This window comes from Lacerta agilis, chromosome 16 (assembly GCF_009819535.1).
Source record: "Lacerta agilis isolate rLacAgi1 chromosome 16, rLacAgi1.pri, whole genome shotgun sequence".
NCBI lineage: Eukaryota > Metazoa > Chordata > Lepidosauria > Squamata > Lacertidae > Lacerta > Lacerta agilis.
The window spans coordinates 31,431,648-31,447,170 of record NC_046327.1 but is presented as its reverse complement, the minus strand read 5'-3'; the positions used below and the strand labels follow the sequence as shown (position 1 = coordinate 31,447,170).

The 15,523-nt window shown below is 43.5% G+C and overlaps 1 protein-coding gene across 3 annotated transcripts; it reads left to right on the top strand.

Annotated features, from left to right (window-relative positions):
• The first annotated feature begins 3,282 nt into the window (after window positions 1–3,282).
• ECSIT (ECSIT signaling integrator) lies at window positions 3,283–14,415 on the top strand. 3 transcript variants are annotated; one of them, XM_033173412.1, is made up of 8 exons: window positions 3,283–3,329; window positions 4,231–4,441; window positions 5,527–5,944; window positions 6,897–7,120; window positions 8,297–8,354; window positions 10,724–10,872; window positions 12,442–12,544; window positions 13,905–14,415. In XM_033173412.1, exons 2-8 carry the CDS (start codon window positions 4,244–4,246, stop codon window positions 14,126–14,128), a joined length of 1,374 nt encoding a protein of 457 aa, XP_033029303.1. In that variant the 5' UTR covers window positions 3,283–3,329; window positions 4,231–4,243; the 3' UTR covers window positions 14,129–14,415. The 3 variants fall into 3 exon arrangements, with proteins under 3 accessions (XP_033029303.1, XP_033029301.1, XP_033029302.1); XM_033173410.1 differs by having other exon boundaries at window positions 12,439–12,544; XM_033173411.1 differs by having other exon boundaries at window positions 3,303–3,320; window positions 12,439–12,544.
• The last annotated feature ends 1,108 nt before the right edge of the window (window positions 14,416–15,523 follow it).

Here is a 15,523-nt window from a genome sequence, read left to right as displayed (position 1 = left end):
CCAAAGCGAGCGGGGGCGTGAGGTTGTTGCACCCGGCCGGGCGCGCGGTGCCACGAACCCGGAGAGAAAGCCGCTCCGAGGCCAGCCAAGTCAATCAGCTACGGCTGGTGTTGTTTTATTTTACTTTACCAGCAAATAAGCCTCCCCACGCAGCTTGTTAGTAGTAAATCCACAGCATGAGTACCAATTATTATTATTTTTAAATTTTATTTATACTTTTCAGGTTTATACATTTCACTAATTTTACAATCATTTGAACATTTCAAAACTTGACTTCCTTCCCCCTCTTACTGCGGTTCCTTAAATTTATTTTTTAATATCTTCTGCATATTCAAGTTAGCTTAATTTGCTCACTTATTCATCTATGTACTTTAAATAGTCTTTTCAAACTGCCAGTAATCCTGCCCATGTTATCTGATTACAATGTATTTGTAAATATTCAATAAACCATTTCCATTATTTTATATCAAAGGTTGTTATCTTGATTTCTTATTCTTCTAGTAAGTTTTACCATTTCTGCATATTTCATAATCTTTTATATCCATTCTTCCTTTACTGGGACCTCTGCTTCTTTCTGTTTTTGGGCAATCAACATTCTTGCCGCTGTACATGAATAAGTTTCTATACAGTTTCGGTAGTTCTGTCCCTATAATTCCCAAAAGGAAGGCTTTGGGTTTGCTTGTTTGTTGGTTGGTTGTTCAAATGATAAAATGATATATAATGAATTGAAATGATAGATAATGAATGTGAAAGGATGCTTAAAATAGCATAAGTAGCAATTATAAGGAACGGGCTTAAGAAATACAGCAAACAGCTTGGCTCCCAATCTGCTTGCATTGCAATGCGTTGCCCTCTCGTACCTAGACAATGTCCCTCGGGCATTTATCTATCTATCTATTTATTTACATACTAAATTACCTTTCCACCAAGAAGCTCAAGGTGGCAGACATATTCCTTCTCCTGCTCCTCCCCATTTTATCCTCAAGGCAACCCTGTGAGGTACTTTGGGCTAAGAAGTGACAGGCCCAAGGTCACCCAGGAAGCTCCCCTGGGGCTGAGCGGATTTGAACCCAGGTCTCTCTCCATAGCTGTCAAGTTTCGGATTTGAAAATAAGGGATGAACACCCTCACCTGTCTCAGGTACAGTCCATGCTGTGGTACAGGCCCCAGGCTACAAATTAATTTACACCAGGCTCCACACCATCATCTTCCCCCACATTCATATGTGGGATTTGACTGGAGTAACACATGAGTGGAAAGGTTCGCAGTTCCACAAACATAGGTGTGCACTGCCTCGAAATAAAAAGAAGTGAACAAAAGAAGGCTCACTAAGGGGGCATTGCTAAAAAAATGTCAACTTTGTAACCAGAGGTTCAACTGAATAGAATCTGAATCACATGTACCACAAGGCCTATGCAGCCTCAACTTAAAGTGGCTCCCGGTCTGGCTTTCTACAGGCCCCAACTGACTGCACAAACCACATAGGCATTTTCCACTATGTGGAATACCATAGACTCCTCACAGCGGCTAGATTAAATGTCCTCGAATCTGCAGTATTGTGGGGAAGGTATAGGGGAGTCCCATACGCCCAGAGAACTTGTCATTGTGCCCTGGGAGAGGTAGAGTCCACTGAACATATTCTCCTGAGCTGTCCTTTCTATACAGATTTCAGGCAAAATCTTATATCCCCACTTAGCTCTCTATCCAGACAGGTTTTATATTTGTTGAATAATGTTACGGGAAAAACAGCTTCCTTGGTGGCCAAATTTCTTTTTCTAGCTCTTAAGCGTCGTAAGACTAAAATTGATTGCATTGACATGGGTTTATCTGTATAGCTTCATGTTAGTGCTGGCTATGTTTTATTCTAAAGTTCCTCTAGATGTTTTAATTTTGTATGGATAAATGTATTTTTTTCTGACTGACGGTCGAATAAAAAGAATGATGATGATGATAACAAATTAAAAAATTGTCCAGTAGCACCTTAAAGACCAACTAAGTTTGTTCTTGGTATGAGCTTTCATGTGCATGCACACTTCTTCAGATACCACTGATACCAAGAACAAACTTAGTTGGTCTCTTAAGGTGCTACTGGACAATTTTTTATTTTTTAATATATTTGTATTGCCCTTTATTCCTGGGGTAGATCTTCAGTCACCCCTTCTTCCCTAGTGCTGCTGGTGATGGTGGTAGGGTCAATATTGTGGTTCACCTCAGGTGCCAAAATGTATTGGGCCAGCCCTGCCTCAATGGCCAAAATAACAAATGAGAGAAAGGAGAGGTCCTTTTTTTTAAAGACCCTTTTCGGGAGAAGTGTTTTATATCATACAAAGTTGGATTTTGGGGTGTCAGCTTGTAACCCTAGTTGGGTTTATAAAACTTACATACGCTCAACAATGTTGCAAAAGAGACTAGCTGGCTTGGAGAACTTGAACATACCTTAGGAAGGAAAAACAAAATCAAAAATTCTTTCCAGTAGCACCTTAGAGACCAACTGAGTTTGTTCTTGGTATGAGCTTTCCTGTGCATGCACACTTCTTCAGATACTCAGTTGGTCTCTAAGGTGCTACTGGAAAGAATTTTTGATTTTGTTTTGACTATGGCAGACCAACACGGCTACCCACCTGTAACTGGAACTTAGGAAGGAAGGTACACACCTGAAGGAATCGGTGACAAAATTTGCAAAAGGAAACGCCCGCAAAGCGAGATTTTGATGTGCTTGGCTTGAAATCAGAACTTTTCAGAGACTTTACATTTTAACACTAACATTCGCAAGATTGCTCCAAACGATTGCGCGCGAAAACGTGTTGTTGTTTTTTATATTTGAGAAAGGGAATAAAAGATCGTTGCATTACTTGTGATTGCGCAATTTAAAATAAGTGGAGAGCTTTCCAGTTTCGTGCAGGATACCTGCTTTAAGAAATTGAAGTTAGCCATTTTTTGGGGTGGTGGTGGGGGGGAGAAGTTCGTGTGCGTGCAAATAGGTAGCTTGGACTAGGGCACAAAATAAGCCTGGCACCAGCACTGGGAACTTCTTCCCTCATCGCTAACCCAGCATTGCATGCACCTTGCGGGAAAAGCGCAGGGGTATCTTGCCGCAGCTGAATTGGGACCCCTTCGGGTTGCGGCGCGCGGGGCAGCATCGCCAATCGCGCAGGTCCTAAGGAACCCCAGATTTCGCCGCTCGCTCCCTCGCTAGCCTCTGATGCGACGCGAACCAGCCGCTTCGTTCAGGGAGGAGCTTGAGGCCCCGCCCTCTCCTGCTGATTGGGCAGCTTGCGAAGGCTACGTCACGCGGGGAGGTTTCAAGATGGCGCTGCCCGGTAAGGGAGGTCAGTTGTGAGTGAGGGACTACTGGGTAGGGGGGTGGCTCCGGGGAAGGAGAACGCTGGAAGCTCCGAATAGTTGACAGCCGTGGCGGTTATCCCCATAGATTATGTCCTATCATGTCATTACAGGGTTGTTGTTTTGAAGTAATGTGTGAATGTCAGACACGTGGTTGTGATCACGTGTGTTGCAGGGGGATTCGTATGTGGCAGCCCTCCCGCAGAAACTGACCTCAAGTCTCAATACCCCGATTTTTAAAATGAGAATAGTGGTTGATTGCCTTGCACAAGTGAAGACCAGCCTTTCTCAACCTTGGGGTCCTCCAAGTGGTTTTGGGCTACCAACTCCCATCATCCCCAGATAGCAGGATAGTCAGGGATGGTGGGAGCTGTCATCCAACGACACATGGGGAACCCAAAGCTGTGGGAGACCCAGTTTAGACTGACCTGTAAGTGGAAGGGTAATGATAACGGTAGGAGCTATTTAACTGTCTTTGAATATGCCTGTCCGCTGGGTTGCTTCCTCATATTATCAAACTTGGTCTGTGAATGTCCTGTGGCTCCTCTCGGGAGGGGAGGCAGTAAGGTAAATACCAGTAAATAAATAAATTGCCCCAGTTAGCTTTGAATAATGGATATAGTACACTAATGAATTCTAGCTGTCTTCTAGCAAGGTGCCTAACATATCAAGCTACCTACACGTGGCTTGTTTAAAGAGGGGTGCATATCAGATGGGAAAGTTTTGTACATGTTGGGGGCTGGCATGCTGTCATAACAGAATGTAGTCTAGCTCTGACTGTAACTGTGGTAAATGAGAGTAAAAGAAAGTTTATATCCCAGTAACTTTCTTATACTACGATCTCTGACACTGAGCAGATTTCTGTCCTTCCCAAACTCTGTGTTTCAGGTGTAGCTGATGGATGTGGGCTGTAGCCTTTTGTCAGAAGCAGCATTTTGCTGTGTTTTGCTACCCAGTTCGGGAAAGACAGGCCGCCGCCATGAACTGCTTGTGGACATTACTGCTGGCCCAGAAGCTCTCTGCTGGAAGGGGCACTCTGCTGATGAAGGCTACTTCTAAGAGGGATCTTCGCCAGCTGCTGAGAAGTGACTGTCTCCAGGTAAAAGTGTATTTCAGCAGTTCTCTTTTGCCTTCTTGAAGGTATACTTCAGATTCACAGAAATCTGTGCCTGTTCCTAGGTTCAGGGTTAATATGTTTTGGGTCTGATACCTGTCATTCTGTGAAGTTTCCTGACTCCTAACTCTTTGGACTTATCCACGCTTCCCTTTTGTCCACGCTTTCTAGACACAGGTCTGCACTTTTAAACTCAGATTTTTTTCTGCCCTGGAGGTTTCCCCACTAAAACCCGCTCTTTAAAGCTGAAGCACAACAAACAGCAATGCAGGTTTACTGCGGATTGCTGCTTGCTCTGATTCAGTGGTAAAGAGTGGGTTTTCACAGGGAAGGTTCCAGAGCAAACAAACAAACAAAGCACCCAGGCATGGAAACTTAAGTGTGAATCGTGCCTGGAAAGCAGGGTGGATAAAAATCAATGATTTCAATCAATCAATCAGATTTTTAAAAAAATTTAAATTGGCTTTTTAAAATAAAATGCTTTTCGAGGGACAATCTTTCTAAAGATAGTTTTCTATTTAAATTACATTATAGTCCAAAGGCAATTCATCAGGAAATAATGATTTTTTAAAAAAGTTTTTCATGTGTGCTAAAACTCAGTCTAAGGTTTGTGTTTTGTTTTTTTAAAAATCATTTAACCACATCAGTTAGCAAACATGGATACATGTGCTATAATGTTATTGTTTTAGTTAAATAAATGTTTTAAATTGTTATTAAGGAAATGATTATTTTTCTCCTTCCAATAAAATACAGCTGAAAAGTTGTCCAAATATAAACAGTTAACTTATTACACCTCACAATAGTTTCATAATTATCTGTCAATGTATTTCTAATAGTATAACCAAATCAGTAATTTTTTATATAACTGTAAAAACTACTCTGAAAATTTATTATTCCAAAAATGAAACCTTCATCTGGCTGTAAATATTAAGATTATACCCGCAAGAATGAGTCTTTCTGTAAAAAAGAGATTTAAATCAAATCTTACTGACTAAATCAAATCCACCCTGCTAGAAAGAATGGAGGAAAGGTAAGTGTGGCTAAGCCCTTTGTTTGTTTCTCTTTCTTAGAACTCCAGAATGGGTACTGTCAGGCGCATCCAGGTAAGCACAGCACTTGGCACTACCACCCCTCCAAAGGGCGATGGAGACAATGACAAAGAATCCACCCAACGAGCCTTGGTGACTGTTGAAGATATCTTTGAGAGCACCACTGTAGCTGCAAAGACTAAAGCCACGTTTCAGGAAGCTGTGGACATCTTCTGCAAGCGGGACATTCGCCACAGGGGTCATGTGGAATTCATCTATGCAGCGCTGAAGAAGATGCCAGAGTATGGGGTAGAGAAGGACATTAACGTCTATAACAAAATCTTGGATGTCTTCCCCAAGGAAGTATTTGTGCCTCGCAATTTCATCCAGAGGATGTTCAATCACTACCCTCGGCAACAGGAGTGTGGTGTCCAGGTGCTTGAGCAGATGGAGACCTATGGTAGGCATGCAAGAGGGTCAGTCGTTTCCAAGGGGTGTGTTTGTGCTGTGATCAGCGTTTGAGACTCCTAGGAGTTAGCTGAAGAACACAGCAATAGTTTTGCGCTGCAGGAATCTTAAATATTGTCAACATGTAATGGGAAGGGAGCTATTAGTGAAGCGATATACATGTATACATTCTGTATTTATGATGAATAATTATGCACATCTCAAAGCTACCCTTTACTGGTCCTATAAAAGAAACAGTTATTTCATCTAGTTTCTTGTTGTTACTCCTGACAATTATCTGGTTAGCAAATCAGTATTAATTTTGGTAGTACTTGGATTTTATTTATTTCTGTTTGATACCGTGAATGACCTTGAGGGCTTAATGGTGGGGAAATGGGATACAAATCGTGGAAAGGTCAGGGGTGGTGAGGACATATAAGTCCCTTAAATGGTGAAAGGATGGACCTTTCCATCAGCCTAGGGTGATCATAAATATTTTCAAAATGCCGCATAGGTTTTCTAAATAATCAGCAGAGCCTGCTGAACTAGTGTCAAACATTGCCATCCGAACAAACATAGCTGGAGAACTTAGCAGAGAGATTTTCCTTCACTTCAAAGAGTCCCATCTTTTTACTTTGGAGGGATTATGGATAACATAGTGTGATGGTATGGAAACCACACATGGCCCAGTGTAATTCTTTATAGTGTTAATGTGTGGAACTGGAACATTGTGGGGCGAGAGTGGTGGGGAAGTGGCACTTGTGTCTCATAGTGAGCTCTGAAGGACCAAGCAGTATAGAGATGTGCCCTAAAGCTGCAGCTTCACCAGTTAAAATGTTCCCCCACTGAATCGCTAAGTATAGCCTCCAGTCCGAGGTCCAGACACTTGGGAGTCATATTTAGTGAGTGGGGGAAGGAGATCCTGCCACACTCATCACAGGCTTGTCGTTCCTCCTGCTCTGAAGGTATCATGCCGAACAAGGAGACAAAGTTTCTGCTCCTCCGGATCTTTGGGGACAAGAGCCACCCTGTGAGGAAATACCAGAGGCTCATGTACTGGTTTCCTAAATTCAAGCACGTCAACCCTCACCCAGTTCCAAATCCTCTGCCAAAGGACCCAGTAGACCTGGCAAGGCTGGGCCTGCAGAGAATTGCAGCTGACCTGAGTGGCAAGGTTACCGTATATCAGGTAGGTTGAGGCACTCTGAGATCCTGGCAGTGCAAGAGATCCTCTGCTCTGCAGCCTGAAATGATGATAGCATTGCGAGGGAAGAACGGAAAGCTGTATCAGCTCATCTCATTCCAGCACTGGTGCCTTTGGATGAGGTGCCCCTACAATTGTGTGCCAGCGCTTCCGAATTCTGTAATAAGAAAACACAGAATCTTGCGAGTAGGGATCCTGGCGTTTTGTAATAAGTACATCCCCATCTCTTTCTGTGCAGCTGGATTCCTCAAACTCGGGCAGACCATTGGCATTTGTGGTGTACCAGGCTAATAATGCAAGTCCAGCCCTTTGGGCACTAAATTTGAAAAAAATAAATAAATTCAGGAAGCATTTGCAAAACGTGTCTTGGCGAAGGAGTCTATGTCTTGTTTCTCCCTCCCGGGGGGAAAAATTGCTGTGTGTCTGCATCACATTGAAACCAGTGAGACTTGAGCATGTTATTTCAAAAGGGTTCGTTAGGCTTTTTCTAGTTTACACCTTTTATTTGAAGCACGCTGGGGTTGTGTGAGAATGTTTATGGTTTCATTTTTTTAAAAAAAAAGTTCCTTGTCAGTCTGCTTACAAAGGGATAAGGAAAGCAATGCAGCCTGTATTCCTCTTCCCCTGATTTCTTAGTGAGAAATAAACCTGCTCCATTCAATGAGTGTCAAGAAACTGAAGTCTTAGGCACCATTTTTTTTTAATGTTAAATTTAATTATATAGCTCTGTATTTTATTCTGGGAACCGCCCTGGGATCTCTTGATGAGGGGCGGTATATAAATTAAATTTTTATTTTATTTTATTTTTAAACACATTGGATGACTTGTGTTTTTAGGTTTTCCTGTTTCGTACTGACTTGGAAGCTTCACCCACTCTGCTGATATTTCCGCATCCCCAACCGCAAAATACCTGGCTGTAATCCTGCTGGATTGGCGGTGGAATTCCCCCCCCCCCAATTGACTGCAGAATTGGAAGTTTTAAAAATGTCTCTGTTAATTTAGAACTTGTAAACTTGGGGTTTGGCTGTTAAACACTTGATTTGTTAGAGCAGTGATGGCAGACTGTTTGTATAATTCCTGGTTTCGGGGGGGGGGGGCGTGGCGTTCTTGGCTTGGGGAGGAAATGGCCAATTAATAATAAAGCTATCTTGATGTTTTCAGCTGCCCCATTCGGAGATTTTGGACTCTGGAAAAACAATTGACCACCCGCATATTGTAGGTACTTAACCCCTTTGCATTATTCCTTTATGTTGAGTGGATAATCGTTGTGTTCTGGAGCTGAAGGGAGCAGGCAAGCTATAAAGGAGGCAGAAATGGAGGCACTCATAGGGCTATGGTATGCTTCGGTTGAATTGGGTTGCGAAGAGCAGGTGTTTCTGGTGTGAATTATGCTACCCTAAACTTTAACTCGGGACGCGGGTGGCGCTGTGGGTTAAACCACAGAGCCTAGGGCTTGCTGATCAGAAGGTCGGCGGTTCGAATCCCCGCGACGGGGTGAGCTCCCGTTGCTCGGTCCCAGCTCCTGCCCACCCAGCAGTTCGAAAGCATGTCAAAAGTGCAAGTAGATAAATAGGTACTGCTCCGGCGGGAAGGTAAACGGCGTTTCCGTGTGCTGCTCTTGTTCACCAGAAGCAGCTTTGTCATGCTGGCCACATGACCCAGAAGCTGTACGCTGGCTCCCTTGGCCAGGAAAGTGACACGAGCGCTGCAACCCCAGAGTCGGACACGACTGGACCTAATGGTCAGGGGTCCCTTTACCTTTTTAATCCTTAACTCAGAATGGAACAAAGGGTGGCCCAGCCAAAGTGTTGCCTGTTGTCTTCGTACAGACTCTCACTTGACTCCTTGGGCTGTGTGATATCCTTTTATGCACTGAGTGACTTCTGTATCTTGAAGGGCATGAAATTCCAAAGCTTGGGAGGGTAATAAATCAACTTTAGAATTGTCATTATTTATTTCATTTCTGTACCACTTTGTAGTTTAAAAAAATCTCGTAGCAGTTTGCAACCTACATTAAAACATGAAATAAAAAAAATCCAGAATAAAACATTACTGAAGAAAGTCAAGTGTACATTCAAAGCAACATAATTTTAACAGGAAACTAAAATATTATCTTAAAGATTTCAAAATAAAACATTACAGAAGTCAACTACAGAATGCACATTTAATGCTGCAAAGTTAACAAAAAAATTATCTTAAACATTTCAAAAGAAAACATTATCAAAGGAAATCAAATATAAAATGCACATTTAAAACAGCATAATTAGCAAGAGAATAAAGTATTATCATAAGCATAGAACGTAGCTGCTGCTGTTGCTGCCATTCCTGCCAATGGAGGTCCAAGGTTGATGGTGTCTGTGGAAGCTCAGGCTCAGTGACCTGAGAGACAGTCAAGAGCAGGGGTCAGCAACCTTTTTCAGCCGTGGGCCGGTCCACTGTCCCTCAGACCTTGTGGTGGGCTGGACTATTTTTTTGGGGGGGGGGAATGAACGAATTCCTATGCCCCACAAATAATCCAGAGATGCATTTTAAATAAAAGGACACATTCTACTCATGTAAAAACACGCTGATTCCTGGAACGTCCGCAGGCTGGATTGATAAGGTGATTGGGCCGCATCCGGCCCCCGGGCCTTAGGTTGCCTACCCCTGGTCAAGAGGGTCTCTGGCCTCTTCAGCAACCTCAGCGTTTGTAGCTGGAGTCAGGGCCACATCCTCCCAGACCAGGTGGGAAAAGGCCAACAAGGCAGGGAGCAGGCATTCAAGATGGTCATTATCATCATTTACATGCATCCCATGTCTCCACTTCTTACTGCTATGACATTGGACAACTTAACACTTGGGGAAATCCTTCTAAGCCTTCTAGCTATCTCAGCGACCTCTCTTCTCCCACTGAACTAGGAACAAAAACCCAAGTGAATACAAAATTCTGTGTGATGGCAAAAGCGGTGTGTGTTTTTAAAATTAGTTTTTATTGGGTTTTTTGTGTTACAAAGCAAACAGATAAACAGGGAACAGAGCCTCTGTTGTCTCCACTTTCAATTCATAGGCTTTTTCACAGTTTGTTTACGTTTGGTGAGAGACATTTTTGTCATAGACATCTTACAGTTGGGGGGGAGAGATGGGGGTATTGTTCTTTCATCCTATTGCAAAAGTGCTGTGTTAAGGAGGGGGGGGGGAATCAAGTTTACAAAATTTCTTCAAACTACAATACTTGGCCTACCAGAATACTTTAGTAACAGTAAGCATGGTAAAGAGCCACGAAGGGAGGGATGGGCCCAGTGTTTGGTTATTGGTGGAAATAGTTTTAAGAGTCTTGGGTGTAGAAATCCCATCCTTTGACCTGTAGGAGTCCTGCCCAAGTTCTTTGGCTTCTGCTTCCATCTCCCTGCTTTCCATTCTTCATCAGAAACAAAAAAAAGCCACGTGGTGACTCTTTGTTATTGTTCAGTTCATAACCAGATGTGCATAGCGGACCCACCTTTCCCTCCAGTGAAACCATGTCCTTTTCAAGCATTATTTTTGATATGACTGTGATACGTAACCATTGGTTTATAACCTTTTCCTTTATCTATACTTTGCCCCTTCTAGGAATCCAGAGCCCTGACCAGCAATCGCTCCTGGCTCAGCACAATACAGACAGGCCTGTTTTTGTTGAAGGCCCCTTCCGCTTGTGGCTTAAGGAGACGTGTGTTTATTACTATGTGCTCAGGGCAGAGCTCTTGCCTCAAGAAGAAAGGGTAAATGGCCTGTCCTTTCTCCCAACTTCCCCTTTGAAGGCCTGTTGGAGGACCTATAAGATCACTATGCTGAAGTGCTTCAGCAGAAAAGGAACTTGCCTTGGGAAAACAGAGTTGGGATAGTACTGTTTGTATGTCAGACCTCACCTGGAATACTATGTCCAGTTCTGGGCACCACAGTTCAAGAAGGATACGGACAAGCTGGAACGTGTCCAGAGGAGGGCAACCAAAATGGTCAAAGGCCTGGAAACGATGCCTTATGAGGAACGGCTTAGGGAGCTGGGCATGTTTAGCCTGGAGAAGAGAAGGTTAAGGGGGGATATGATAGCCATGTTCAAATATATAAAAGGATGTCATATAGAGGAGGGAGAAAGGTTGTTTTCTGCTGCTCCAGAGAAGCGGACATGGAGCAATGGATTCAAACTACAAGAAAGAAGATTCCACCTAAACATTAGGAAGAACTTCCTGACAGTAAGAGCTGTTCGACAGTGGAATTTGCTGCCAAGGAGTGTGGTGGAGTCTCCTTCTTTGGAGGTCTTTAAGTGGAGGCTTGACAGCCATCTGTCAGGAATGCTTTGATGGTGTTTCTTGCTTGGCAGGGGGTTGGACTGGATGGCCCTTGTGGTCTCTTCCAACTCTATGATTCTATGATTCTATGTTGTTTCTTGGGGAGAGATGGTGATATGTCTGTGGGTTGGGGAGGTTGGTGATTCAGAGCATTTAAAATGGCTAATATATTCCTAGTGCTTTAGACTTTCTGCAACTTAGAAAGGATTTAAGAAATGGTTGTAATCTCACTCGAGGCAGCTTTAAAGGAAACTGGGTATTGGGTGCTTTTGCTGAATTTAAGGAACCAGACAAGATAGTCAGTGGGACTTTTCAGAAATGGAACACAACATTAAACAAATACTGTATTAAGTCTAGTCCTGCTTAATCAGCCATCTCTACATTTGTGTTCACTGCATGGTGGAATGTGCATTGAATATGCACTGCAGCAACTACAGCCAAAAGTGTTAGTGCATATAGCAGCAGGAAGGAACAGAAAGCTGGGCATCCAGAGAAATCTTTGCTGTGTGGGGAAAAGAGGGTTTCAACTTGCAGGAGCAGAGGAGTAACAAGGAGCCTGACTTTGCAAACTTAGTTTAACAAGGAAAAATCTTGTGATCTAGAGAAAGCAAATGGGGAGTTGCTGCTTGCTTAATGCAGGAACATCCACTCTCCTCATAATACAGAATACTGAGAGGGCATATTTGAGGAGTTAGACAGGTTTCAGAAAGGACAGTTCAAGCACTGCCAGTCGGTAAGGTTTGGGCTGGGCAAGCTGACCATTGGAAGTGAATGAGAACGAAACATATCACTCTTAAACTGCACTGTAGTATCCTCAGAAGCATCTGCTGTGCATGGATATGGTATACACAAGTAGGCCTGATCCTGCTCTTCTAGGGAATATGTCTTGTTGGGGTGTGGGTGCTAATTCGAAACGCCAGGGCTAGTGTTCTTTGCAGCTAGGTCATTTTGTTGGCTATGAAAGTAATACAGTCTCTCTCTCCCTGCTTCTTTTCACAGAAGGAAGAAGTGATTGACCCAGAAAGGAATTTCTACTACCCTATGCACCTAGATATTGATCTGGAACGGGATCTTTGGGATGACTACGAATTTGACATAGATGAAGGTAGTTGTTGTAGTTTTTGTGGGTATTCTTTTTTATCTTTAATGTGGCAGAAGCGCTCCAGGGTAACAGGAGACAATCTGGGCCATTCCGTAAGAATTTGCCCTGCTGGATCAAACCAGAAGCTCGTCTGTTCACACAGTGACTTAATGAGATGCTTACTGGAAGCCTATAAGCAGGGCATGAGTGCAACACCACTCTTCCTACTTGTGAGTCCTTGCAACTGGTATTCAGTGGCATACTACCTGCAACACCATCGGGGCGTAGCAAGGGGGGTGGGGTGGGGGGCCGCCCGGGTTTCCATAATGGAGGGGGTGACACATTATCAAGGAACAATTATTTTTTGGGGAAAAAATTTGATTTTTTTTAAATATGCCTGCTCTGAAGGTCTTATCTTACTGTACTAGGGATTATATAGCTATATATGAAATTTCATGCATATCGGTTAATATCTTGACCCTCCTCCATCAAAACAGCTGTTCACTTGGCTGTTTTCCTATGTCATGAAGGCTGAAATTTCAGTTCAGAGAACACTTACTGTTCCCAAGCCTAACCCTGTGGAAAGCCATCTAATTAGACTTTGAGAGGTTTTTAGGAGGTAATTTAATTATTGTTTGATTTTATACCAATGTTATGTATCTGGTGTTAGCCACCCTGAGCCCGACTTCGGCCGGGGAGGGCGGGATATAAAAAATAGGTTTTTTATTATTACTTATTATTCCTTTGTAAGAAAATATGAAATAACATAAAACCATTTTTGCAGGGGGGGATTAATGGGGGGTTGACAAGAAATTTCGCACCGGGTACCACCTGACCTTCCCATGCCTCGGGTGGGGGGTGACAAAAATTTTTTTGCCCCCGGATACCAATTTACCTTGCTACGCCCCGGAACACCATCACGACTAGCTGTGCTTTCCATGAATTTGTCTAATGGACACCTTTAGCTTATGTTTCCGACATCCTCTGAGCTCATCTATCTTGGAACATGGTGTTGATTGGGACGTTGTAGACTTGAAAACAGGAGCTACTGCTAGCCGTGCAAATTCCTCCCTTTTGTGCACAGGAGTATTCTGTTGAAGTTGCTCAACTGCTAATCTATGTTGGCTCAGATGAAAAGATGGGGTCAAATTCCACACAGACTCCCATGCACGTGGCACTGCAGGAGGCTACAGTCTTTGATTGGGCAGCGGCTGGATAAAGAACAGACCTAGGGATGTTTGGATTCTCAAGTCTGGTTGCTGAGTGGGGCTTCTCATTCTACACAATGTATGCAAGATCACTGCTGAGATTCTTTGCTTTCACTTCTTTTTTTTTCTTTTGCTGTTTCAAATTAATGACGCTGTTCTTTGTGTTTTCCCTGTAGTTGAAGAGGGCCCTGTATTTGCCATGTGTATGGCAGGGGCAGGAGACCAGGCCACCTTGGCCAAGTGGATTGTGGGTCTTCAGAAAACAAACCCAGTTTTGCGTCAGACGCCGGTTGTGTTCCGTCTCACCCCTGGGCCCCGGGAGCTACAGTCAGGCACCAACTTGGATGACGATAGTGAAGAGGAGATGGCGGAAGCTCAACGCCTCAACAGGGATCTTTGAGCACGTGTTTTAGTTTTCAACAGAGGTCTTTAATTTATTGAGTATAACTTCATGCTTGTGCTTTGAATCCCAGGATGCTAGTGCAATCATTCCTACAAATGATCGGAGGAATTTTGGGTTCAGTCTTGATTGCTTGGTTGCAACCTCTTCTCTCAGCTGCAACACTTAACACAGAACATCTGTGGACAGAGTTGACAGCTTTGTTATAGCAGCAGCAGAGGAATGTTGCACCTCCTTTTGGACAGCTTCCTCCCCCAGATAAACTTTCAGATCAAGAATGCATACTTCTAAAAATCACTGCTGTCCTTTCAGTTGTCTGAGAGGCTGCAGTGAACTTCCCTATGTTCCCTTCTGTGGCGTTTTCTTTTTAGAAATCCACTTTCCTTGAGTTCTTCCTGATGGTTTCGTAGCAGCGTTTTCAGTGACAGAGCCTCCATTCTTTGACTACAGTTCTTCACTTCCTTATCACTGCAGCCCTGGCGGTTAGAGGAACTGAGTTTTTCTTCCTTTCATTGACCTGATGCTGGAATTAGAAGGTTTGGTACTCAATGAGTATTTGCCTGAACAGTTGGTCAGTGGTAAGGATAAAAAGTATGTGGGTTGTTTTTCCTGATGTGATGCTGCTTTTGTACCTCCCTCCCTCCCAGCACCACTGTCTTTGTGTAATATATGCTAGCATTAAAAAGAAAGTCAAATGTCATGTGTGTGTAGAATTTAATTTAAATTTCTAATACAGGTATCACTCCCACTTAATGCGGGGGCTATGTTCTGGGCCCCAGCACACGTAAGTGAAATCGCGAAAAGTGGGGAGCACCCTCTAAAAAGTCTGTAAACACTCATTTTTTCCTGCTCTCCTGCTGTCTCTCTTCAACTAGAGTTGAAGCTCTGGGGCCAGATAGAGGTGGCATGGCTGCACTACCCTGCATGTTGGCTGTTTGACAGGGATGCTGAGCAGCCTAAACAAAGCCCTGCTGTGTCTCAGGTCTTTTCTGGACTTCCTCTGCCCTTACTGAGCTCCGGGGAGGGTCTGCTCGTGAGTCACGAGGACTCCCCCACTCTCTCCTGCCATTTCCTGGTATGATTCTATTTGTTTTATTATTTCCCAGCACCTCACTTACACACGGTCCTGCGTGAGTGGAATGTGTGTAAATGCCTGTACAGTCGTACCTTGGAAGTCAAACGGAGTCCGTTCGAGTTCCAAAACGTTCAGAAACCAAATTGTGGCTTCTGATTGGCTGCAGGATGCTCCTGCAGCCAATCAATCAATCAATCAATTTATTTATTGCATTAGCCCTATGGCCATAGCACATAGTAATAGACCACGCAGTAGCCTGACACGATTATGCAAAGAATACAACAGATACAGTTAAAACAATTGGAGGTAAAATCGTACTG

What these genes read in the sequence shown, in the direction of transcription:
- ECSIT (XM_033173410.1), top strand. Translation starts at nt 4,244, where the DNA reads ATGTGGGCTGTAGCCTTTTGTCAGAAGCAGCATTTTGCTGTGTTTTGC. An exon ending in TGAGAAGTGACTGTCTCCAG is followed by an intron (nt 4,442 to 5,526) that starts GTAAAAGTGTAT and finishes TCTCTTTCTTAG; the next exon opens with AACTCCAGAATGGGTACTGT. An exon ending in CGAATTTGACATAGATGAAG is followed by an intron (nt 12,545 to 13,904) that starts GTAGTTGTTGTA and finishes TTTTCCCTGTAG; the next exon opens with TTGAAGAGGGCCCTGTATTT.